We start from the raw sequence: 25783 nt of genomic DNA, 5'->3' as shown, positions 1-25783 counted from the left end.
AGCCCAGCCCATTTCACCCTAGTTCAGCTCAATTCAGACCTGCCCAGACCAGTTTAGCAGTTCAGCAGGGTTTAGCCCAATTCAGACCACTCCAGCACACCTTAGCTCTCTTGAGCCCACTTTAGCCCACTTCAGCCCAGCCAAGCAGCTTAGACCACTTCAGCCAAGTTTAGCCCCATTCACATCTGTCTAGGCCACTTTAGCACTGTTAAGCCAAATTTAGCCCAGTTTAGCCCAGCACAGTTTAGCCCAACGCAGCCCAGTCCAGTACACTTCAGCCCACTTTACCCCTTCCCAGCCCAATGTAGCACACTTTAGGCCAGCTCAATCCAGCCCAGTTTAGCCCACTCCAGCTTATACCTCCCCAATTTAACCCAGTTCAACCCAGTTTACAGACCAGCCCACTCCAGCTCAGCCCAGACAAGTTGAGCCCCATTAGGCCCAGTTTAGCACAATTCAGGCTGGTTTAGCTCAGCCCAGCCCAGCCAAGACCTGATCAGCCACTTCAAGCCCAGTTTAGCCCAGTTCAGCCCAGCCCAGCAATATTTACTCCAATTCAGCCCAGGCCAGCCCCATTCAGACCAGCTCAGATCTGTCCAACCCAGTGAGGCCCACTTCAACCACTCCAGCCCAGTTTAGCCCAAGTTGGCCCACTTCAGGAGAGTTTAGACCACTTTGGCACCACTTCATCCCAGTCCAGCCCAGTTTAGCCTTGCCCAGCCCAGTTTAGCCCAGTAGAGCCCAGCCCAGCCTCATTTACCCCAGTTAAGCCTATTTTGGCTCAGTTTAGACCAGTCCAGCCCACTTTAGCTCAGTCCCATGCAATTAAGCCCAGCCAAGAACAGTTTACCCCAGTCCAGCACATTTTAGACCACTTCAGACCTCTCCAGACCAGTTTAGCCCAGTACAGCCCAACTAAGCCCAGCCAAGAACATCTGAATCCAGGTTAGCCCACTCCAGCCCAGCCCAGCTCACTTTAGCACAGATTAGCCCAGCTCAGTCCAGTCCAGCCCAGCTCTGTCCAGCCCAGTTTAGACCACTGAATGACAGTCCATTTAGCCCAGTCCAGACAAGTTTAGCTCTGAGAGGAGCCGATGCCTCCCATTACCCCCCTACTACATCCCATTGTTTCCCATTACCCCCTATTAAGCCCCATTGCCCCCCTATTGCCTCCCATTACCCCCTGTTAACCCCATTCCCCCACCGTTGGCCCCCATTACCCTTTATTAACTCCCTATTACCCCGCCATTGCCTCCCATTACCTCCCGGTCCTCTCCTGAGGACCCCCTCACTGCCCCCACAGTGGCCTCACAGGGCAGAGGCCGCTGTGGGGCAGAGGTTCCAAGCGCTCTCAATGGCACTGGCGGGGAAAGTGGTGGCGGTGGCAGAGGCTACCGACGGGTGAGTGCCCCATAGAGCCCAGTAGGGACCCATAGGGACCCATTTTTCCGATTTCTAACCCATTTTCCCGTGTTTCTAGCTCTTTAAAGCCATTTTTGGCTGTTTCTCACCCATTTTTCCCATGGGTGATGGGTGGCCGGGTAGCAGTCAGTGCCGCCGCCGGCTCCGCCGCGAACGGCTTCTTCGTATTGGAGCCGAGCGCCCCACAGAGCCGCCTGAGCGCGACAAGGGAGGAGCCGAGAGGCGGGACCAACCTGCGGTGCATCCCTGAGCCGAGCGAGGCATCCCGCCCGCCCGCCCGCCCGCCCCCCCGGCCCCCCGGCCAGCGAGGCCGCCCCCGTTGCTAAGGAAGTGAGGTCACGCAATATGGCGGTCTGGAGCCGCGGCGAGTGAGTCGTTAGTGCTGTGTGGAATCCGCGGGCATCCATCCCGGGAGCTGCGGCGGCGGCGCTGCGTTTCTCGCTAGCATCAAGCGGAAAACCCAAAGCCACGATGGCATCAGGAACCGCAGGGCTGTGAGGCAGCGGAGCGCGAGCCGGCAGGCCGGGCAGGGCAACAGAACCAGGTCGCGGACGAACCAGGTTGCCGCCATGGAGCTGAGGGTTGGGAACCGGTACCGGCTGGGCCGGAAGATCGGGAGTGGCTCCTTTGGGGACATCTACTTGGGTAAGGAGGGTGTCTTGCTGGGGATATATCTGACAGGTTTGTGGAGAACGTCAGGGGTAGGGCTGGGATGGGTGCTGCTCGCTGCTGTACCCGCTCCCAGCCCCGGCGAGGCTGGGCTGGGGGCAACCTCCGGGCCCTCACTTCACTCCTGCTGGAGCTCGGGCCGCACTACTGACCAAAAAATGTCCTTTGATATGAAGTACCTTTCTGTTTGTACAAACATCCTAGTTTGGATAGTGTGGAAATCGGGAATTCTATCTTATTTAGCCACCACTTCCCATTGTTGTCTTGTGACCTTGGGTGTTGTTAATCTTCTCATCTGTAAAATCGGGATAAGGGTATAAATCCCTTTATTTGGAAAACAAGCGAGCAAGCAAACCAAACAACCCAACACAAAGCAAACCCCTCAAAACCCCAAACCCACCATATTCAGAAAAATAGTTTGGGAAAGAAACATGCATTGGTGTTAACCATCACTGCAGTGGTCTAGGAAGAACTGCTGCCACAGCAATGTTCTTTTCTCCTGTGAGACCTAACAAACAAAAGACAAAAACAACAAAAAACATTACACAACTGCAGATGACGAGGTTGCAGTTAAAGAAACCTTCAGTCAAATCTTCAAATCCTTCCAAGAATCATCAGGTTGGCTATCCTGTTGCTTTAATGTTGCCCTAATGCCTTATTGCAAGTACCTTGTTCTGGTACTGTGATTTCTATGCAATTGTAAAATTTGCAGGGTTGGCATTCTCTTTGCCTGACCATTTGTGTGGCTCTCTATCGTAATGGCTCACTGCTTGTGATTATGACAAGCAGTGGTGGGTACAAGTTTTGAAAGAAAGTATTCATAAAATAATATATTCTGCAAACTCTTAAACCACAAGAAATGGGTTAATTCCGGAGACATTCATTTTAATTAATGTACATAGAAACCAGTACTATGCTTTTGAAAACTGTGTCAACTTTAAAAAGCAAGTCAGAAAGGCAGGGAAGGAACTTGCAGGGGCTAAGGTATGTTAACTGCACACATCTGGAGGGTAAAAACACGTCTTTAGCTAACATGTGGTATGTTTGACAGTGTAAGAGGTGTTTCTGTTTCCTAGACAGCAGTGCTTCCCGTTGCAGTGCACAGCTCACATTCCAAACTAATCTGTCAGGTAAAAGTGCTTGTCTGCAGATAATGAAATACTGGTTATCTGTAATACAGATCATATACCTGCTAAAAAATCCATGTTTTTAGCTGAAGGTGTGGTGGTGTATAGAGGCAGAGAACATGAATCTTTCTCTCTGCAATGCTTGCATAAAAGATTGAAGACTTCTGTGAGAAATATAGTGGTAACACTTGTGCAAAAATCCTCATTAGCTGTCATTGGGATTTTGAGTGGAGATTAAGACAGCAATTAGAATTTGAAAAATCTTAAATTATTTGAGAACCTTCCTTTAGTAGTTGACTACTGCTCAGGTAAGTCAGATTACATTATAGTATAAATTTAAAATGCAAGTAAAAAAATATATTTTGGGTGTTACTTCATGCTTACAGCCCACACCAGTGAAGTTGCACAGGAAATAATAATTCTCTGTGCATTAGTAATATTGCCATGCTGCATTTTGCAGTTTTTGACATCTTTTTATCTCGGAGTAGCTGGTGTGGATTTACATTTAGGGCTTGCTGCAGATGTCATTCCCGAGTCAGAAGCTAGGAGAGTTACATGCTTTGAAGATCCAGCAATTGGTGTGGGTTTCTTTTTCCAGGGGAAATGACCATGCCTCAAGAACTGAAGTCTTTTGAAGAGGCCATTTGGTTTGCTTACTATTATCTTGTAAAACAGAGGTGTTTGAAATCTGTATTTTTTGTGATAATGAAATGTTGGGATTTATTAAGATTTTCTGTTTGGTTGTTCAGATTATGGTAAGACATAAGTGCTTTAAAATAACTTATAAAAATTCTTTTAGATGTCATGAGGTTTTATTAAGTACATGTCTTCTCATAGGCCTTGCTATTTTTACAGATTACTTCAGCGTAGATCTCTAGCTTCAGATCTCTGAAAAGAAAGAATTGATTATTTTTGCCTGGTTTTGGTCCTGTACATTTGGGTTTTTAATGCAGCTACAAGGATGTAGAAGACATTCCAGAGTAGAGGGGACAGACTTTTCCCTTTTCCCTTTTTTACCTCTTTATCCCTATGGAGCCGATGACTCCGTTGTTGTTATCACGTTTTTTTCATATTCTTTTATATTCTCCCTCAAACCTCAAAATATGTCTTCTGGAATTCTGAATGGCCCCAGCTTTGCTCGCTTAGAATGGCAGGGTCTATGGGACAGGAGTTTGAAATGTAAGGCACTATTGTAAATAAAGGAGCACGGACAACTTAAAATAAAATCTAGGAATTTAGTGTACCTGCATCTTTTGAAGTTACCCTGCAGAGGAAGATATGAAAGAAATGGATTCCCAGATATTCTACATAGTATGATGAAAAATGGGCGATGGGATCAGAGTAAGCATTTGTTGATAAGTCTGTGAGGTCAAATAGATATGGGTTGCTAAGGACATTGCAGTCACTGTGTTTTCATGCATTTTGCATTGTGTATATATTTTTCTTAAGAATTAGTTTTGGGTTGTAAACGCGTTAAAATAATTTCCAAGGCTTTCCTTATGGTAGAGGATTTCACAATTCCAAGTAAATTGGAATTTTGCAGTTTAAAAGAAAATACTTTCACAACTCTATACTTCTTTTTACATTTACAGATGGTGAGCTCTAATTACACTCCTTGTTACTACTTTTTTAATTGTGGTCATTCTTGCAGTAATGCTTCCTGCTGCTTCACAGATATTACTGTGTTTTCCTTAAAGGAAGCTAAGCTTTTGGTGCTACAGAGTTACTTTAGAAATTTTGTCCCAGGGTTTAAGTGGGGACAGAAGTCCTTACTTGGTGGCAAGCAATGCATTGCTTGGAAAAATTATTTGCATTTTTGTCTCTCATCAGTTTTGCTGGACTCAAATATTTTAATTTCACTATTTTAATATGAAGTCTCTTGAAAGAGAGGATTTATACAGAAGCAGAGTTCAGGGTAAGGGTTCTTGGCTAATGAGTGATAAAGACTTGGGAAGAGGAACTATCCTATGAAGTTACCTACTAGGTCAAGACCATAGTTTGTCATGTAGTGGTTTAATACTATATTGAGCAGAATGGATACCAATACAGACTTGATACAGGTCTTGATCCTCCCATGCAGTTTTTGCCCTAATCAAACACAGAAGTCTGCAGCTGTCTATAAAGAAATATGTCTTTTAGTATACTTGGGCACCAATTTGTGTTGGTTTTGGATCAGACAAGTTTTTGAAAAACAAAAGAACAAACCAAACCCCCCAAAAGACCATGTTTTCTGCTGCTCACCTATCAGATAATATTGTCTTTGGTCCGTGCTTTCCCTGATCTTGTCTACTGTGGGATTTGGCAGAACAGGTACTGAATGTTGGGATAAGCAAGAGAGGTCCAGAGTTCTGGGGTTCAAAATGGAGATTTTTGTTTGTTTGTGGTGGCAAAGTCAGTATTAGATCAGAAGATAAACACCTTCCCCCTCATATTGTTGATCTGCCCTTTCACATTTCTGGATTGATGTGCACCATAGCTCATTTAAAGTTCACCAAAATAATATATTTATAAAATATGAAAACCTTAAATTACAGATTGAAGACTTTCCAGTTAGCTGCTACTGTGCTATCTATAACCAAAGTAGCAGTGGGGGATCCTGCCAGTTATTATGCCAGTTACAAAAGAGTCATACAAGACAGATATATATATATATATATATATATATATATATGTACAGCCTTATTTTTCTTTTTGTCTTCCATATGTGTTCACCTTGAGTTGTGTTTATTGTACCTAGAGTGAGTTTCATTTGGTTTGTTTTCTTAAGGTGCCTCGGGAAATGTCTAACAAATATTGACCTTGGTGTTGTCAGAACAGCGCAACTGTACCAGCAACACCACCTTCATACTCGCATTTTGTGCGCACATACAGAAAGATATTTTATTTACCTAAAAAAAGTGAAGTCTTGTGTGAACTCAGTAGATAATTTATGCACCATCAGTTCCTTGCAAAGTGAAGTCACACCGATTTTGAGGTGTGGCCTATTAGCCAGCCTTTTTTAGCCTTTCTTAGTCTGACAAAGGCTATAAAGCACTGAAGTAGCTCCTTAATCTGCGGAACAGTATTTTGTAGTTATAATAGGTGTCCTTGTTTCAGCTGGTGAATATGTTAGCTCAGTACTGTGTAATGGTCAAAGAAAAGCATATGCAGAAAAAAACAGGTAAACAGGCTGAAAAAAATGTGTACCTCTGTCTTAATTGCATTTGGTGACTCAAAGGGCATTATGGAACTGGAAAAGGTATGGATAAGTGAAATGGTGAACAGTTAGGGGTAATTAAAAATTACTCCTGTATGAAGAATGACCAGAGTTTTTGAACTCTGAAAAGAGTTAGGGGAAAGTGAGGTAGGGTAGAAGTCTCTGAAACCCTGAACATAATGGAGAAAGTGAGTACAAAATGATTATTTGCTGTTTCTTCCCAAACAAAAACTAGCAGACCGCAAGTTAAGCTTTTAAGGAGTGTGGATCAGAACAAAGAGCAGGTTTGTTGTACTTCACATCATCCTAAATTATGAGGTAATGCAGAAAAGAGAAAGTCAAATTCTGAAAGTAGAGAGACTTGGTAATATGTCTGAAAAGTGTCTCACATCTCCTTTTACAAATTCGTGTTTTCCTGTAGTTCCTAAGTTGCTTGGCTGTGAGAGTACATATTTTCTTGACTCAGTGTTTCTCCTTAAGAATGACAGTTTTTCCCTGCGTACACTTAAACTTTGAAAGTGAAGAGGTAAGCCAATTTTTCAGTAACTTGATTCCTTAAGAGTTTAATGAGATGTAAGAAAGTGGGTTTTTTTGAGAGGACACATTGATTCTAGATAACCTGCCTCCAAGGATAAAATCATAAGGTGACGGAATACATCTGGAGTATGTTGAGATTTAGGGAAGTTGTAGTCTCTGTTTCCAAGATGTCAGAGGAGGTGATCTGAATTCCTAGCATTCCTTAGGTTGGCAGGGTTACATGCAACACCTGTAAACATTAATTCTGAGCACTTACACCACAAACTAGAAGTGGAAAGACACCCCTCAAAAGATGCACTCATTTGTTGGTTTGGTTTTCTTTGGTTTTGTTTTTTTTTTTAATTTCTAAAAATTATTATTATTTTTATACATTTTATATATTTTTATAATAATTTTTATTATTATTGGTTTTTTTTTGGTGGGGTTTTGTTTGGTATTGCTTGTTTGGGGTTGTTTTTTGTTTGGTTTTTTTTAGGGGGTGGGTTTTTTCTTGGGTTGTTTTTTTTTTTTTTATGGAATAGAAGCAGTTTTGGCTTCCTGTGCTAGTGACTAATTGTCTTCTCAGACGCTAATCTGTTGGAGAGAATCTGTAAGACTTCAGAATCACTTTTAGATCACGATGATTGAAAGTACTTAATCTCTGGATGTTTGCCATTGAGTGGCAGTTTCCTAGTATTTGTTTTGTTTCAGTCTTGACAAAGGAAATGAATCTTAAAAGTATTTTGACTAATGTTTTAAATTCTTCTGGTTTTAGGAACTGATATTGCTGCTGGAGAGGAGGTTGCCATTAAGTTGGAATGTGTGAAAACTAAACATCCTCAGCTTCACATCGAGAGTAAAATCTACAAAATGATGCAGGGTGGAGGCAAGCAAGTTATTTTCCTTCTTCAGAGCTTTAACTGATTTTATAGCTTTGATTTATCTGCCACCTGGAAGTATTTAATAATTCAGATCTCTTTTAACGCATAAGGAGAAGGTAGGATAGGTCGCAAGGTGGGTGAAGCAGCACCTCAGCTATTTTGCAAGCAATGTAGGGTCGCAGTTCCAAATCCATGGCTGTCGAATTTTATGATAACTATTAAAATCCTTCACTGTTGCTCATGGTCCCCGAATATTTTAAAACGTGAAAACCTCAAGCAATGTGGAACAAAGTTTGGTCCTGTTTGGCAGTACACTAGTTTATTTTTGTTTCTCATAGGTTAGTAAAAAATAGTAACCACTGTTCTGGAGTGTTTAACCTGACTTGCTTATTATAGCAGCTCAATGATAAACTTACCAAGTTCAGATTAATTTTTGTTATATATGTTAGCATTCTTTCTTCTGAGTTAAAAATAACTTCCTTGCTACGGGAATTGTAAGACAAAATAGCATTAGGAGAGAATAAGAGTGAAGCAACTTCATAACTACTGCATGATACTCCACTAGGATAACTCACTGGCATATTTTGAAGTTCTGCAAATGTATATCCCATGTAGTTCTGCAATATAAACTTGGTGTAGTTAAGTTTTGCTTTTATTTCGCAGTTGCTTGAATTCTTCCTAAATGAGGCCATATTTTGCATAAAGACTATATTCCACAATGTATTTCTCAAATGCAAAGTACAGTAATCATACATGTAGAAATGGATGATAATGTGTATTTGCATTTAGTTACTTTTTAATTCCTGTTTCATGCAGTTGTCACTGCGTTACGGCTTGTAATCCAAATAGCCTTCACAGAGTAAAATGCTTCTTTTATGGGCTTACTAAAGCCATGATGGTGAGTTCTTTCTGAGGATGGATGCTGTGGAGACAGGTAGCAGAAGGTTAAGTTTCCATCTGAATAAGGATTTCTCTGTGAAGGGAATTTGGGAAAAAATAATTTGTATCAAGTAAACAGAGTTTCACATGAGTGAATTGTACCATTTCACTTCCAAAATACATAAAATTAACTCAAAGTGAGTGGATTTCGAGTTCTGAATAAGGCTGCCTACATGCAGGTTTAATTTGGGATATTTGACCAATTCTTCAGTTTTGCAATTAGCAGTAACGTTAGCCCATAAATGCAATTATCCCATAAAGCAGGGCTAATTTTACCTCTCTCAAGCTGAATGTATAACACATCTCAAAAACAATACTGCTTTGGTAGAGATTCACCAAACAGCACATTCACTGGAACTGGAGGAAAGTCAGAGAGTATGGAGCAAAAGTGAGAATTCATTGCAAATTGAAATGGAAGGGAAAGGTATTTTATGGTGATCTTGTGAGCTTTGAAACTAAGCAGTTAATTTCTAAGGCCTTCTTCAGTGATAATATTTAGTGTTTTGTCAGTGTGGTTTTTTTCAGATTTCTAATTTGCTTTTTATTGCCATCTTTGAGACTATGTGAGTAGTAATACTTGTAAAATGCTTATGATTCAAATCCAGAGAAAGCACTAAGTACTTTCAATTACAAGCTAAGCCCAAAGACTGAGGGCTTTCCAGGGAAGGGGGAAAAGGCTAAATTTAGACCTCTGTTGCTACAATTTTTATTGGTTTTGCTGTGAAATTAGTAAACCATTCATTTTGTAATGGCTGAAAGTAGCATAAAATGTTAAGCCTCCCTGTAAATACAAACATTCACAGCAGTGACCCTCCTAGAATTCATCTTAAGAGCCTTGAAGATGTGTGCATGGATTGTATGAATCAAATTGTTATACAGTTTCCTTTTTTCTAGTGGGCATTCCCACAATTAAGTGGTGTGGAGCTGAAGGGGACTACAATGTAATGGTGATGGAGCTGTTGGGACCGAGTCTTGAAGATCTCTTCAATTTTTGTTCAAGAAAATTTAGTCTCAAGACAGTTCTACTACTTGCTGACCAAATGGTAGGAAGCTGCTTTGTTGATCTTCGTAGTACGGTGTGGTGGGATATTAGAGTTTCTTCAGATCACAGCCAGCTATGTTTTATTTCTGTAATTTAGAGGCAAATAGGCTCTATCATTAGAGAAGAGACTCAAAATTAGTTTTGTTTCTGTAAATATAAAATGCCCCATCAAATGTAATTACAAGTCTTAATTGATTTTTAAAAAATGACCTGCACTGTTTGCAAACCAGGTGTTTTCATTGCTCAAACACAAATTCCCAAAACAAGTTTCTGGAAACAAAAGTGAAACAGGCACAGTGAGAAAGCTAGAGAGAAGGTTTATCTGTTGTCTTCTAAATTACGTTCTCTTTAATGCTCTTACATTTTACAATAAAAAGTTTATTTACCTCTTGTCATTAAGACAGTGTTTCTAGTGTTTTTATGAGAAAAAAAGTATATGCCCAGTCTCTTGACAATGATTTCTTTTTTTTTATCCCCCCCCCTCCCCCCCCCCTTCCCCCTTTATTTAGATTAGTCGAATTGAATATATTCACTCTAAGAACTTCATCCACCGAGATGTGAAGCCAGATAACTTCTTAATGGGCCTGGGGAAGAAAGGCAATCTTGTCTACATAATAGACTTTGGACTAGCAAAGAAGTATCGAGATGCTAGAACTCACCAACATATTCCATATCGTGAAAATAAAAACTTAACAGGAACTGCTCGTTATGCATCCATCAACACTCATCTTGGAATTGGTGAGCTGGGGAAAGCAATAAATAGAAACTTTAAAAATGTCAATGCACATAATTTTACTTCAAATAAAAAAAAAAAAGGTTGCTTAATGGAGGCATAGAAGCAAGTCCCTATTTCTGGCACTAGCAGTGTAGCGTGCTTGGCCTTGTATCTCTTGGTTGGGTGGGATTTGGTCAGTTTGTAATCCACAGGAATTCACATATTTTAAATAACTGTGAGGGTTTTTCTTGTACTGATAGGCTTTTTAATACTGATAGACTTTTCAATACAAGCCTATCTTGTACTGATAGGCTTTTTTTAATAACTCTGAGGGTTTTTCTTGTACTAATAGGCTTTTTCTTGTACTGGATGAGTTGATCATGGGCATAGTTTTTTTCTAAGAGTTTTTATGACAGTCTTGTTGCACAGTCTTGCATTTCCAGTAGAAAATGAAACCTAATGAGTCCACTTTTTTATGCTGTTGTAGAGCAATCTCGCAGAGATGACTTGGAGTCCTTGGGCTATGTACTGATGTATTTTAACCTGGGCTCCCTCCCCTGGCAGGGACTGAAAGCAGCAACAAAGAGGCAGAAATACGAACGTATCAGTGAAAAGAAAATGTCTACACCCATTGAGGTTTTGTGTAAAGGATATCCTTGTAAGTTACTCTTTCGTGGCATTAGGCCTACATGTTTATGTTTTGGCAGTATTTCTTCTTTATATTTAATTCTACCTATCTTTTTTTACTTCTCTCTTCTCCTCCCCCCACTTCTTTTTGTTCCCCTCTCTTCAAGATTGGGCACATCTGTGATAAAGACTCTGGTTTTGAGACCTTGATCTTTGTGTTCCTGTACCATTTCTAATTATCCATTGTCTGAATGATTAGTAAACAATCACTGTAGTGCCCTCAAGTGGAAGGGTGCTTGATGCATCTGAGTTGTGCTGTATTGTGTACATGTGTCTGGGCTGACTGGGTAGCTCTGATAAATAACTTTATTTCTTCATATGCAAGGGTACTGTTTCTTGGATGAATCAGATTGTATAGTCAGATACACCTCTTACCTGTTGCACTTGGGAAGGTTCATCCAGGTTGACCTGTTGATGGTCAGCATCTGACAGAGACATAAGAAACCTTCCTATATCCTAGTATCAGGACTAAAAGCTGTTCTATTTCTCAGATTTGGTAATAATGAGTATGAATTTTGAGTCCTGCAAAATGGCACTTGAATCTGTTTTAAAACTTTGTAACATTAGCTGCCATCAGAAAATATTGTTCATCTTTAGTGAGAGTTCCATCTTTCTTCTTTCCACACTCTTGGCTTTGGCAGCTAGGTACAATAACAAGAACTATGAGTTTTATTAGGGTTGTATGAAAACTTACTGTCTTCAGTCTGTTGCAAATGTTGCTTCATACATGTTCCCTTACATTCACCAACTATGTTTTTCCACTGGGGTTAACAAGCAAGACAAGACTCATCAACTTTTCTTGGTTGGTTTATTAGAATTTCTTTCTTAACGTAAATTGTTAATATATTATTTTAGCTGGAAAGACTTGAAATCAAAAACCAGTATTTTGATACTGCTATTATATTCAGTGCATGGAATTGACAATGTTTTTGCTGTGTAACTAATATTTTGTGTGCCATATAAAAACAGGTGTTGCAAATCTAAAATTGTAGCTTGACACATATGGGAAATTTGTATGGGTCCACTAGTTTCTGTGAGGTAGAAGATAAGAATGTGTATGTGATTTAATAACAGAGATGCTCTTCTGTGTCACACAATAAATGGCATTTAAATATATTCAAAGAAAGGCAAAAAAACCTCTTTGCTCAGCTGTACTTTTAAACCTGTGTATGTGTCCCCTTCCCCTTCAGGGTTGGTCCTTCTGCCAACTGTCAGTTAAAGAACTCTGATATTGGGTCTTCTCTGCTGTCCTCTGACATCTTTGCCTGCTCTGTGATAGACAAATAATTTCCTTTACAGGGTTGATTTCATAGACGGGCTATAGTGTTGCCTTCAAGAGATTTCTAGTCTTATATCATTATTATTTTTCTTATGTTTAGGAGATTCCCTATTTGCTGGGTTTGTGATGGGTTTTGTTTTGTGATTCAGAATTTAAAAAAAAGCAAATGCGGAGCTGAAGGAAAAACCCAGACTTTCTTTTATTACAGCTGAATTTGCCACATACTTGAATTTCTGCCGTTCTTTGCGTTTTGATGACAAACCGGACTATTCCTATCTAAGGCAATTATTCAGAAACCTCTTCCACCGACAGGGGTTCTCCTATGACTATGTGTTTGACTGGAACATGCTGAAATTTGTGAGTAGCTAACCTAACTTTCTAAATTTATTCTTTTTTTTTTTTTTGGTAATATATATTTATTTTTTCTACTACACTGTCAGTTTTGAGTGTCTTAACTGATACTGTAAGATTGTCTTGCCTTTTTCCTCCCAGAAGCTCTGTTGCCTAGGAAAAAAGATCAGGAAATGAGGAAAGGCAGGAGAAACAAGAACCATGAGATGGGGGTTGAATGACAACTAAATTGGAGTTACAGGGATTTAAATGTGTAAGGCTTCTGAGATGCTTCCCTGGGGGCAATCACCAGGCTAGGTTGCAGAATTACTGTTTTCTCTCCCCTTGATCTTGAGCATGAGTCATTTGCAACTGCTGAGGAGGTGTCCAGCTGTGATAAGATACTGTAAGTATCTTACTGTAAGTATGTATGTACATTAGCATTTTGAAGGCTATGTCAGCAGATGTGTGAGCAAAATTCAGAATTTATGGCAGGTCTCAAGAAATTTTACCAAAATAATGACCTAACTTAATAAACCTAATGGATTGTGCAGTTCTTTATTTTCAGTGTCTTTGTCTGAATATATAGTTGTAAGTTCAGTACTTCCCCAAGTTGTTCACTAGTGTCAACCCGTAGGGGGCAAGCAGAGCGGCTGAAGATTCTGAACGTGAAAGGCGAGAACGAGAGGAAAGATTGAGACATACACGAAATCCAGCTGTGCGTGGAATACCCTCCACTGCTTCTGGCAGGCTGAGAGGAGCGCAAGATGTAGCTCCTCCTACTCCCCTTACCCCAACTTCACATGCTGGTAAGTAAGCAAATACCTGGATAGATGCATCTTGTAGACTATTGTAATTTGCAGTTTGTTCCTGGTCATTGGAAATTCAAAATCAGAGTTACAGTACCTGAGTGGTATTTGTGTTTGGTCAAGGTTTGGGGGTTTTGTTTGTTTTTCCTTCAGCTTGCTTTTCAGTAGGTTGAAGATAATTGTATAGGCACTCATTACCTGCCAATTGCTACTTGTATTTCTGTGAATGTAAAACAAAAGCCTTGATTTCTCTTGTTTGATTCTGTGGAAGCTTTGTATGCAAACAGGGAAAGTGTAACTTTTCCAGTGCTCATGTTATCATCCCCTTTTGTGTTGCAAAAATGTAATACAGCTTTTCTCACAGCCAACACCTCTCCTCGGCCAGTATCTGGTATGGAACGAGAAAGGAAAGTGAGTATGAGATTGCATCGAGGTGCCCCAGTCAATATCTCGTCATCTGACTTAACAGGCAGACAAGATACCTCTCGCATGTCAACTTCACAGGTAAAAAAGATTTCCGTGTAATGGAAGAATGAGGGTAATTTGATAAAATTAACTTGCCAAAAGAATATACCAGCTAATCAGTGTTTTCATACTGATTTTGCAGGTAGGATTTGACTCTTATAAATACTTGACATTTTAACTGAATGTTTGTGGCTGTAGACTACTATGAAGAAAAGATTTTATTTTTTTTTTAACCTTTGCAGGAGTAAGGATAAAATACTCTAATACAGAGTCATTGTTGTATGAGGTGGTGTACAATCCTAGTCATACAGCATTTTTACCTTTAATTAAGGTGTTTAGCTCCTTTGCTCACTGAACTTCTTACTTTGTTTCACCATTGCTAAGTTGAAGGCAGTTGTGAGTCATGTTTCTAAATCAACAGAGCAGAGAATATTGATGCAGAATAGACAAGAAGTAGTTGGTGAAGAGCAGGAAAGTGCAAAAGTGAATAAATGTTGTAGTGCAGTACTGTAATTCAGAGCAAGTAAGAAGCCACATACATGGATGATGAATAGGTTGCAGAAGGCTCATTTAAAGATGCAGGAGGATGAATGATAGTAATTCATAGCCATATGCAGCACTAAAATCATCCTCGTTGGTCATGGTGACTTAGCAGAAAGATTTTAGGAGTACTTCTTTTTGAGTTGACATTGACAAAAAATGTTTACATGCATTTTTAACTCTTTATGCTATAGTTATATAAACATTGATAGCTATAGAAAACATTCATTTTTGAGGATATTCACTCAGACTTGTCCTGTGTAGTGTGTGGTCTGGATTTGTACAGCTCACCCTCAGTCTTGCCTACAGAATAGGAAATTGCCTGTACTGGGACATTACTAGAAAAGCATTCTGTTATGAGGACTGGTGCAGTTGCCTAAGAGCTTTTACATCATGCCTCAATGCTCTGCTGGAATTCTGACTGCTAATTTTTGCTGTGGACTTATTTTATTCCTCACTGATGGAGCGTACTTATAAAAATTAACTCAGTTCCTTTTGGCTTCATCACGTGATCGGCAAAATTGATTATTTTGGATAGTATGTATGCTTATAAAATCTTACTGTTAGAGGGAATGCTTTTTTAGAGGAAGGCCAGGTGGGTATCCCTCATGAAGACCAAGGGTGACCTGGATTGGAGAAACAATTGTGCTGTAACAAAAGTGGATTTTTTTTTCAGCTGAATGAGTTGTTTCACCATGTGGCTGCACAAATGTTTGTGCTTGCACAAGGGATTAGCAGTTCAGGAACACAAATAACTGGATGAGAATAGGAGATAGGTGAGGTTTTCTGTGTTGGCTTTAGTGGCAATTTTTGTGAGCTTAAATTGTTCACTGAACTAGAATTCTTGTCACCATTCTTGTCACCAAGAATTCTTGTCACCAAGAATTCTCATGTAGAAATATTTTATGGCTGAATTTTGTAAATAGTATGAAAACAAAAAGGGTAGAACTGCGCAGTTACGGATCTTGTCAGTGTGCATATATACTTGATAGAAGGATGTAAAGAAGGTACAGCCAGACTCACCCATATCTGATGAATGGACAATGGGCACAAATTGAAATAGAAGAAATTCCATTTAGGCATAAGAAAAACTTCTTTACTGTGAGACTGGAACAGGTTGCCCTAAGAGGTTGTGGAGTCTCTGTCTTCTGAAATGCTTGGAATCCAATTGGACATTGTCCTGAGTGGCCTGCTCTAATTGATGGTACTTTGAGTAGTGGAATTGGGCTAGATGATCTCCAGGGGTCCCTTCTGACCTCATGTTCTGTTCTGGTACTGGGTTCCCCCTGAACATTTACTCAAATATAAAGGTGGCTTCCTGGTGAAGTGTGTACGCTCAGAGTTTGACTTGCTCTCAGAGCAAATCTCATATGCTTTTTGTCTCTTGCCAATGAGATAATGGGAGTAACAACAAGTGCAGTTATGTTACTTGACTATGTTAAGAGCGAGTATACCTTTCTTTTTTTTGCTTTATTGCTCACACATAGCCCATTGTGCATGTGATGCTTTTCTAAACATTGTAAGGTATGAGTAATCCAGGTGAATTTGCAGATATGTTTTGGTTCTGCCTAACTTATAAAATGGGAATATCCTGGAACTGTAGGATTGTGGGTAGTCTTTGAATATCTTGGATATCAAGATACATATCTTGATAAATATATGAAAATATATATCAAGATATATATCTAGATATCAAAGATGTTCAAAGGCTACTCACAATCCGTATCATATATAGGTTACTGTGGATATAATATATGTATATCATTATGGATATACTCATATCCAAGATGTATATCTTGGTTATCAAGATATTCAAGGACTACTTTTATACTACTTTTTTTGAGTAGTATAATTTCTATACTACTATATATTGTACTACCATATATACTACTATACTTTCTACAAAGTAGTGGCAATGGTAGCCAGTACAGACGGGCGCATTTCCATACCTGCCCTTTTTAACACTGCTCCAAGTATGGGATCACTTGGTTGACTCCTCTACAATGGCAGTAGCAGCCTAGTTGGGATATTCTCTGAGTTTGTTAAAATTAATTATTCCTCATATGTTGTCTTCCTTTAGTTCTTACCAAGGTGGTGATCCACTGCTGGTCTCTGCTCACGGTGACTGAGTAACAATGTGCAACTGTAGTATAATTTAAACAGCTTTCCATGGGCTTCTTGGATTTGGAAAGCAAGGGAAATTTACTTAGACTTTACCTTCTAATGCTTATCTTTGAGCTCACTGGAGATAATTCACTTTTCATTTTCTCAGTTCTTGCTTACTCTGTAGTAGGTAAGATGGCTCAAATTACAAGTTTTCGTAGTTTACACTCATACTATCTTCATAACATTAAAGTATTTCTTCCATGATCTAAATATATCCTTGGATATTAACCAAGTTACCAGTTAAAGCTGTGGGTTTCTGATTATCTTTGTACCTTATTATTAGTCAGGAAAACCTAAAGTATCCAACTTACATGGCAGGGTTATTAAGGAAAATTTTGATTGGTGAGGTATAAGAATATAGAAAATCATCCATGCCACTTCTTATGAGGGGAGCTGTAAAGAACACCAACTGTCCATGCCCATTCCAAGTGTGTTAGTTTCCTTTGTAATTCTTAAATAAATATGCTGCCACTGTTTCTTTTTTTATTTAGTTAGTTTTATTTGAATTCCTTGGCTTGGTAAGGCAACACTGCATCTGTAATGTCCAGCTCTCATTATATAGAGGAAGGGCTACTGCTTGTTAAACTCTGGGTAATGGAATGTGCAGAGGTTGCTCAAAATAATGGAAGCTGCTTACCTCTAAGTAGAGTTCTTAAAGATTACTCCACATTCTTATCTTTATTTTTAACAAAATGAGTTCTCATCAGTTCGGACTGAAACTGAAGACTAAGGCAGGGGATGCAGTTAATATAAAAAAATCTCTCTTATGGAAAATATGTCTTCTCAGAGAAACTTAACGCTCACAGAAAAATGGTGATTGGCAAGGGTAGCGAAGTAGGTGTCATGTATATTCCCTACCTCCAAGGTATTGTCCACATAGTAGCTAAGTCATTCTCATTAGAAGGACTAGCACATTGTAACACTAAGTAACAAATGCTTATTGGAGTAACAGCTAGCATGTCTACAAAATGATTTGTCAATGTGTTACGTGTTTTTAATGGAATTACAGAAATTCTGTCACACATTATTCAGTATTTTTCTTGATGATGTGGAAGCAGATGCAGTAGCTAAAAGCCTGCAAGTTGTGAGAAGTTTGACAGTGAGAAACGTTAGTGAGAGTTGAGCAGTCAGATAAAGCCTCTTCAAATAAAATGTATCCTAGTTCGCATTACTCCAAAACCTAATTAGGATGGAGTGGAGCCCCCTGTCTTATACATGAAAACTGTGTCTATGGTAACTGGTGACTGAGGAGGCTTTAGGTGTAATTTTGGAGAGGTTAGTGTGATGTCATGATGACAGGGCATAATTTCGTCTTTAAATCTATGTATAATACAGTAATAAACAGAAATGAAGAGGTTATTTTGTCATTAATGAGACAGGTTCTGGGATATTATACTTAGTTCAGTCCTCAGTATCTTAAATTGTTGGAAAACCGTAAGTACCACAGGGAAGAGCCATAAAAATTGAGCTTAGGAAAACAAATTGTACAAGAACAGAGTTTCAAGTCAGTGTCCTTGGTTTGTCTGAAAGGTAAGAGATAATCTTGAGTTAGTTGGTGTAGTATTTTAGAAAATGATTTTAACATGAGCTGACATTTATGCAGTAAACGTGAAGAACCTATTGCTTAAAATTAAAACCACTCAGATTTAAAGAAAGGTGATCAGAGGTCCAGTTGAAGACAGTTGCCACAGAAACAGCTTCTAAAAGGAGATCATCTTTGCCTTTGCATTAAAACTGTATTCATTTCTAGGTGTCATATTCAGGTCTAAAGCAAGCCCAAATTACAAGTTTCTGTGCAGTGAAGAGTTGTCATCTGTGCTGATCAGAAAATCATACCCGCTGCTAAAAGATCCTTCTGCTTTTAAGCTCTTTGAGTGGATTGTTCACTAATTCTCCTTTACATAGTCAGTCTTTAAGCATTAAGAAATGTGGTAAAGGAGGTTGTGAGTATTCCAGTAAACACTGCTTTGTATCAGTTCTGTTGGTCCATACTGCATAGACTGCATCTCAAAAGCAGTGATCAAATCTGTGCATAGTTCCTACTGGTAATAGAAGTATTCTGTCCATAGTTAGAAGAAAAGATGGGGATGCTGCACGAAGAAGTATTTGATTAAGTTTCCTTGACAGGAGAAGTTTTTAGAAGACTGTAGCCAGCACTGGCATTGAACAACTTAAGTGTTGTGCTGCTTCCCTGGGGAAGAAGCAGCATGCTTCCAAGGCCTCTGCATCTTCCATCTCCTCACGAGCAAATCTTTCTCCATATATCCATCTTAATAGGCATCTTATTCTACATTGTTCTTCTGTCAGCTTTCTTTGAGGAATAATAATTTGTTCCTTTTGCTTGTCTCTTAATATGATAGAAATTACTTACAGAAGTCTGAAATCAGAGCTTCTAAAAACATTACATTTGCTACTGCAAGTTTAGGTTGGTTATTTGTTAGACATCTTTATATATTGGGGCAGTGGAACTGTTACAAATTGCTGTCTTTTCCCCTACCTCAGAATAGCATTCCTTTCGAACACCATGGCAAGTAGCTGCTCGTCTCCTTTCGTTGGAAGGCAGCACTGGGTGAGTGCTTCTCATTAGAAACCAAAATTTTGGATGGGTGGGGGAGAAAAAAAAAATGTTGGAAACATCCAACTTTGCCTCTTCTTCTCCTCACATTTCCTCATAGTTGAACGTGTGCCTTCTGGTCAGATGCTTGATGGAGCACTGATTTTTCTCTAACTTAGAAGTAAACGTCTTTCCAAAAGTTGAATTACTGCTGCTGATCCACTTGGACTTTTTGGCAGAATTGACAAAAATAGTGACTTAAAAAGTCCCTAAAGTTGTTCAAGCAGCAGCAATAAAATAACTGGGTCTAAAGTTTTGCTGCTTGAAAATTACATGTCTTTCCAGGAATGTTCATGCAGCGATATGTCATCCATTCAAAACCAGATCTGCTTCCAAACAATAAAACCAAAATACTTACCTGAAGACTTAATTAACTCTATTACTCAAATAAGGCTCTGTCTTGTCATGAATGGAATGTTCTACTGCAGATATATCCACTTTTCACGGTTTTTATTCTCTATTCCTTATGAGCTGTCATTTAAAAAATACTCAGATTTGTATTTTTAAAATGTTCACGTACTAGTAAGAGTGGTTTGAACATGAACATCTCAAAGGTAGACAGACTTGTATTTGGATATTTAAAACTCCTTTCCACTTGTCAGTGCAGTAGAAGTTTCTGCCTTTCTGTGTGCAGCCTTTGGCTTTTTAGTCTGCTCTGCTTTTGGCAATAACAGGTTTCTTCAGGGAAATAGCAAGTTTCAGTTGGAATCTGAACCTTAACGGTTGAAGGATGCTTTCTTAAGTATTTCAGGAGCTATGTTGCTTTGCTTCTCATTAAAAGGCTATGAGATTTTTCTGTTTCTTAATAAATTCTGTTTTATAACTGTCTGCTGTCTCACTTTCTCTGTAAAGCCTAAGCTTGCACTAATCCTGTATCTCTAGCTGGTGAAGAATCCTGCTGTTCATCTTCAGTTTTTTCCTCCTGCTTTGTGTGCTTGGCTGACTGTGGACAAGCTGCTTCATAAACAGATTGTAACATTAAAAAGATCCAACTGTAAATGGCAGCTTCACAATTGAAAGTCAAATTATCAGACCTAGTCAAAAATTAAAAGGGAAAAAATAAAAAAGGCAAATCTAAAGCTTTGCATTGGAAAGCTTGTGTGTGGGAGATGTGAGGATTCCAGTCTGCTCAGGGTTGTGTCTGCAGTGGTTGGCCTTTACTGTATGTCTTACTGTTTGCAGCTGTTTGTAACTGAAATTAATGCTGAACACTGTTTTGGCTGCCGAGATGGTTTTGGCTTCTTAAATTGAAGCAATGTGTGGTTGGTTTTCACTTTTGCAGTGAAAGTGTCTTTCAAATAATGTTACACTGTTGCTAAAATAGGTCAAGCTATGGAAATTAATGAAGTGTCTTTTAACACAATGTCTCATGAAAAAAGAAAAGCCATTGAAAATCTTTGAAGTTGGGGGTTTTGGGGGTTTTGGGTTTTATGGTGGAGATTTTTTGTGTTTTTTTTTGTTGGTTTTGGTTTTTGTTTTGTTTTACTGGGATTTTTTTCCTCCTAAAACTGAGTTATTCACTGAGTCTGTTTTACACATTGTTAGTGTTTTCATATGGTTTGTTCTTTCTTCTGTGCACGTTTATGCGGTTTACTTTTCTTCAAAATGTACCTTCTGTCTGGAAAGATGAATTTTCCATGTTAACTTCTAATAAAGGATGGAGATGCAGGGAACTTCATGTAGCTGTGGTGGCTGTGAAACATTGTGTAGCTCATTGGATTTTAAATTTATGTGCTTACTTTTGGCAATTAATTATTTAAAAGTACACTGAGAACCACTTAAATGTTAACTGGGAGGATATGTGCTGATGTTGTCTTGTTTTTTGGCTTTGGTAGATTCCTGCTCGGGTAACTACCAGTGTTCTCCAGTCTGCTGTGCACCGATGAAAATTAAGTTTGCCATGGAGGGCAGACAATGCATGGCTGATCTCCTATGTTACCAATGGCTTTACTAGCAAAAATACCCTAAACTAGAGTGGAAACGTTATAATTGGAGTTCTCCATGTGACTTAAAAGGCACTTGGAGGAACATAGACAGGCTTCAGCAGCTGCCATTGCAGGACGCTTTTGCCAGAAACCCAGTGACCTTAAGAGAACCCTGTGGTAACAGGGCTGGAAAAGAAAGATGGTTTACAAAGTTGACCGCCTGTTATCGGATGGCCATTTCAGTTTTCCCTCCACAGGCGGCAGACTTCACCCCCTTTGTATTATTCTACTGTAACTATAAATCTTTTGCTTGGTTTAAAAGGGTTTTTTGTATAATTTTGCTAAAATTATTGGCTTAATTCTCTGTAAAGAACTCCTTGCTTTTGTCTGATTTAAAGATGTAGAATATAAACAAACCTAAATTAAAGATGATGACTTGAAATTTCTTCTTTTAAAAAAAAAAATTAGTCTGGCAGGGAACTTGTAAATTAATCAAAACTATGTGACTTTATTTAAACTGTTTGCTTGTTTCTATGGTCCCATTCTGACTAAGAAGGTTCTCATGAAAACTTAAAAACTGTTAGAATTTTACTTTGTTATTTGCTGTCTTCATTCACACTTAACATTTAACTTTCGTGTTACCCAAAGGGATTTTTAAGTATTCATTCCTTTTCATAAAAGAGAACTAAATACCCTGTGGAAGAGTCTAAATACAATAGAGATGGAGGTGTTTTTTGTTGTGGTTTTTTTTTTTTTGGGGGGGGGGTGTTTTGCTGGGATTTTTTTGTTTGTTTGATGGGTTTTTTTACAGTATATGAAGGGCTAAGTGAAAAAATGGCATTTGAGGGATTTAAAATTTGAAAGCTTGTCCAGTGTCTCTGCTTATTTTGGGTAAATGGATAGTTTCAGACTTGGTTTTTACTGGTGAATTTTGCTTCCTGCACTCAGGCTGGTTAGCTTGGAGGGTATTGCAAGTCAAAAATAAATGTTGATGCTGAGTCTTCAGTGAATTTGCACTTTTAATTCTTCATCTACATCTTTAAAAATAAATAGTTTCAAGCCTTCTGTTTCATGCCAAGACTCAAAAGATAAATTATTTTTAAAAAGCAAACAAACAAAGCAAACCATTCTTGCTGTGAAATCCTGAGAATTTTTGCAATTCAGATGCATGCCATATTTAATTCTCAACTGTATTCAGCCTGAGTATACCCCGAATCATTAGCTGGGAATGAATGATTCAAGATGCTTAGGTAATCAAAAAAATTGTTGCAGGTGGTGTCTGCACCTGTTGCTTATTGAATGTGGGAGATTATTCATACTGTTCATTGCTGTAAATGGTCTCATAAAATACACCTGAAACAGTCTCATAAAAGTAGGTACTCTGTCCTCAAAGAACTTGAAACAGTATCAGAAGTACTGTTTATATGACTGTGACTGAAGTAATGAGAAGTTCCAGGTTGGAAATGGAAGTATATATGGAGCTTTTGTTTGAACAGCTGGGGTATTTTGAAGGGGAGGGGGAGGGGGGAACAAACCCCAAAGCCAAATAAAACCAAAGCAAATGAAAATATTTTTTGTAAGGCCTGTTGGTCTTCAAATTTTATGATGAGTAGTTTTTATTGTTTTGGTGTTTACAAATTCTTTTCTGCCCCTCTCAAAAGTCCATGTTAAGTATTAGTAACATCAGCTACTCACTTGTGTGTATTCTGGGTGTGACTCAGGAAACCTGTTTGGGGAGAGTATAATGGAAAAGCTTAAAAGTTTGATCCATGGATGTTTGCGTAAGGTATTTCCTCAGTTATTATAAACTTCAATATTCTAGGCATGTGCTTTACCATTTGGACAGTTTTACACTTCACTGTGCTTTCTTTGTAAATATCTGTGGTCTATAATGTACCATTAGAGGGACTTAAAAAGGCAGCCTCTTTATTCTCTCTGTATCTAGAACATTAGATTGCTGTACTATAATTAAAAGTTGACTGCAGACTTCTAGAGCTGTACTCACTTGTGGGCAATTTTTGTCCTTCGTAATAGTTAAATTTCATCATGCAGAAAATAGTTAGACTGTCTATATAAACCTGTGTATTGGAAACCAGTATCTGGGAATACTTCATTTGTACTACCACTGTATTTGTGTACTTTAACAATTGTGTAAATACATTCGTAACAACTTCTGTTCTTCTTGTGTGTAACTTACTTACAATGAATCCTTACTCTTTACTTGGTGTAACTTCTTTCTTTTTTTTCTTTTTTTTTAAGGGGTTTCTGTAGCTACTGTCGGTTGCAAACTTTTGAAGACATAGTTGTGGTACTAAACCTTTCTCCGAAGGATTTTGGTAGTCGTGGTCAGAAAACAGCAGTTAGGGTATACAGGAAGAAAGAGAAGGCATTCATTGCTTTGCTCACAGAAAGGATGTCTTTTGTCTCTTTAAAGGTAAATGTTTTTGTTTGGATATTGCTTCCTTTCCAGAAGTCTTTTTCACAAACACTTCTCTGTCAAAGTAGTACACTGTATTGATAGGAAGTATGGTCTCGTGGTTTAAGCCCAGGATATACCGGACGAGAGTTGCTGTCGAGACTTGATCAATTACAGGAGCTAGGATAAAACCAAGAAAAACAGTGAGCTCTACCCACAGTGCCCTCTATAATAAAAGTCCTAGCTTTTGCCATGTAATTCTCAAAAGTCTATTCATAATCTGAGGGAAAATATACCTTCAGGAATTCTCTGTATTTGATTAGCACGCCTTTAGAAGTTGGAAGGATATTTAATTTATTCTCACAGTTTTCATTTAGAACTGGCTGTGTGCTTTTATGTGGAAAACTCTTCCCGTGCTGCTGTTTTACATAATCTTGATGGTTACAGAGTCCCTGAGCTCTTTGTGATACAAGTACCTTGAAAACAAATGAAAATAAATCCTATGATGAGAGAGATACTAAGTAAAAGCATTTAAGGAGTCCGTATATGCCATGTTAACTTCATGAAAAGACTCGGAATCTCCCTTGGAGGAAGGCATGTGTGACTCAGAGGCATCTTATTCTTCCTTCTTCAGTGGGGAAAAATAGCATAGTCACAACTATTTGTTGTCTTCTTTTCCCCATGTTCCAGACTTCTTGAGTGACAGCTCCTCCATAAAATCTGTCAAAGGCAACACTTTAGGAAACTGAATTTCCCAACAATAATCTTTATGATGTATTTACAGATTTAAGTAGATCATCAGCTAACGCATACATGTTCATTTCAAGAATATCTTTTTCTTTGCAAAAGAATGAAATAGAAGGTAATTATTTTGTTCTTTACCTTTTTCTTTACAAGTGCAGCAGTTCATATGTGTAAAACACTAAGTGAAAACAAACAACACTGCTGTTCAAGGGTTTTCTAATAGTGCTGAGCCATCTGGTTAGACATCTGGATTTAATCCAATTGGGAGGAAATGTAATACACTGTGTACTTAAAGTAGCTTCTAAAACTCACTGGGTGAGAAAAGTTAATAATAAAAAAAAGGTCTTGCTGTTAACAGTACACTTCCCTCTGGTTCATTCAGGTGACAATTACTAGCGTTACATGTGTATGTCTACATTTAAGTGATTGTATGAACCTGAATTGTATGGACTATTTGCATTGTTCAGTAGTTTTGTACCAGCAGAGTGCTCAAAAGCCTGATCTTCAGTAAGAATCTGTTTCACAGCAAAATCTTACTAACTTTTATCAGGACATATTTGCACAGGAGTAACACTTTATGACTTTTTCTCAGACATTAGTGTTGGCTTTTTTTTTTCCTGCTGTATCTTAAAATTGGTTCTTTTGATGAAACCATTGCATACTGCAAGCAGAAAGACAACAGAAAATTAGGTGAGATCTGTATTTACAGAATCTACAAAAAATATGCAGTCTACAAAAAATAATTTAAGAGCATTCTTTATTAACTTCTTTTTGGGGAAATTCTTGACTTTAGGTGCATGTGTAAGATCTGTCTGAAAATTATAAGCGTAAAGGACAAAGGAGAGTGGGAAAAGGAAAAAGTATGTATATCATCCTAGCTTACTGTGTCATTGCTGTGACCAATCCAGGATAATTGAGATGGGGTGAGATATGGAACAAAACAGCAATTCATTTGGTACATTATGCATTAGGAAGAAAATGTCTAGTCCTGATCACAACCAGACAAAACATTTGGTTTAATTACAGTTGTTTCAAAGCTGCAAGCCTTACAGGCACAAAGGCAATGCAGAGCTGCTGGCATTTCCCATTATCCTTAAGGAAAGGATAAACCAGTGATTCACAGTATTTCAAGGCCATGTACAGATTTTTTCTTAAAAGAAAGACCCCAAACAGCAAGTGCTTCTTTGCACTCACTGCTAACAATTTGTATTTTATCTACTGTCAGCCCCCGACTCTTATACAATATTTTCCAGCAAGACTGAAAAGTCTTTTGCTATTAAGAATTTTAAATTCTAAAATCT

General features: G+C 38.6%; 1 protein-coding gene across 5 annotated transcripts; it reads left to right on the top strand.

The window, feature by feature from the left end:
• The first annotated feature begins 1743 nt into the window (after positions 1 to 1743).
• On the top strand, positions 1744 to 25211 carry CSNK1D (casein kinase 1 delta). Of its 5 annotated transcripts, none has more exons than XR_009747774.1 (10): positions 1744 to 2067; positions 7706 to 7816; positions 9645 to 9793; positions 10302 to 10530; positions 10995 to 11165; positions 12682 to 12830; positions 13441 to 13612; positions 13977 to 14116; positions 23582 to 23756; positions 24429 to 25205. XR_009747774.1 is itself a non-coding variant. In XM_061479927.1 (10 exons), the coding sequence occupies exons 1-9, from the start codon at positions 1992 to 1994 to the stop codon at positions 19316 to 19318; spliced, it is 1230 nt and encodes a 409-aa protein (XP_061335911.1). In that variant the 5' UTR covers positions 1744 to 1991; the 3' UTR covers positions 19319 to 19352; positions 21233 to 21913. The 5 variants fall into 5 exon arrangements, 4 of the variants coding, with proteins under 4 accessions (XP_061335911.1, XP_061335913.1, XP_061335914.1 ...); XM_061479927.1 differs by lacking the exons at positions 23582 to 23756; positions 24429 to 25205 and adding exons at positions 19286 to 19352; positions 21233 to 21913; XM_061479929.1 differs by lacking the exons at positions 23582 to 23756; positions 24429 to 25205 and adding exons at positions 19286 to 19352; positions 19683 to 20225.
• Positions 25212 to 25783: the final 572 nt, after the last annotated feature.

The sequence above is a fragment of the Pezoporus flaviventris genome, unplaced genomic scaffold (genome assembly GCF_033815535.1).
Source record: "Pezoporus flaviventris isolate CSIRO_AGI_PZ_B2104156 unplaced genomic scaffold, CSIRO_AGI_Pfla_v1 ptg000158l, whole genome shotgun sequence".
NCBI classification, from domain to species: domain Eukaryota; kingdom Metazoa; phylum Chordata; class Aves; order Psittaciformes; family Psittacidae; genus Pezoporus; species Pezoporus flaviventris.
This window is presented reverse-complemented; position numbering and strand designations above follow the sequence as displayed.

Coding starts and splice junctions, on each gene's coding strand:
- CSNK1D (XM_061479926.1), top strand. CDS start 1,992: ATGGAGCTGAGGGTTGGGAACCGGTACCGGCTGGGCCGGAAGATCGGG. Junction 2,068..7,705: donor CTTTGGGGACATCTACTTGG/GTAAGGAGGGTG, acceptor TTCTGGTTTTAG/GAACTGATATTGCTGCTGGA. Junction 7,817..9,644: donor CAAAATGATGCAGGGTGGAG/GCAAGCAAGTTA, acceptor CCTTTTTTCTAG/TGGGCATTCCCACAATTAAG.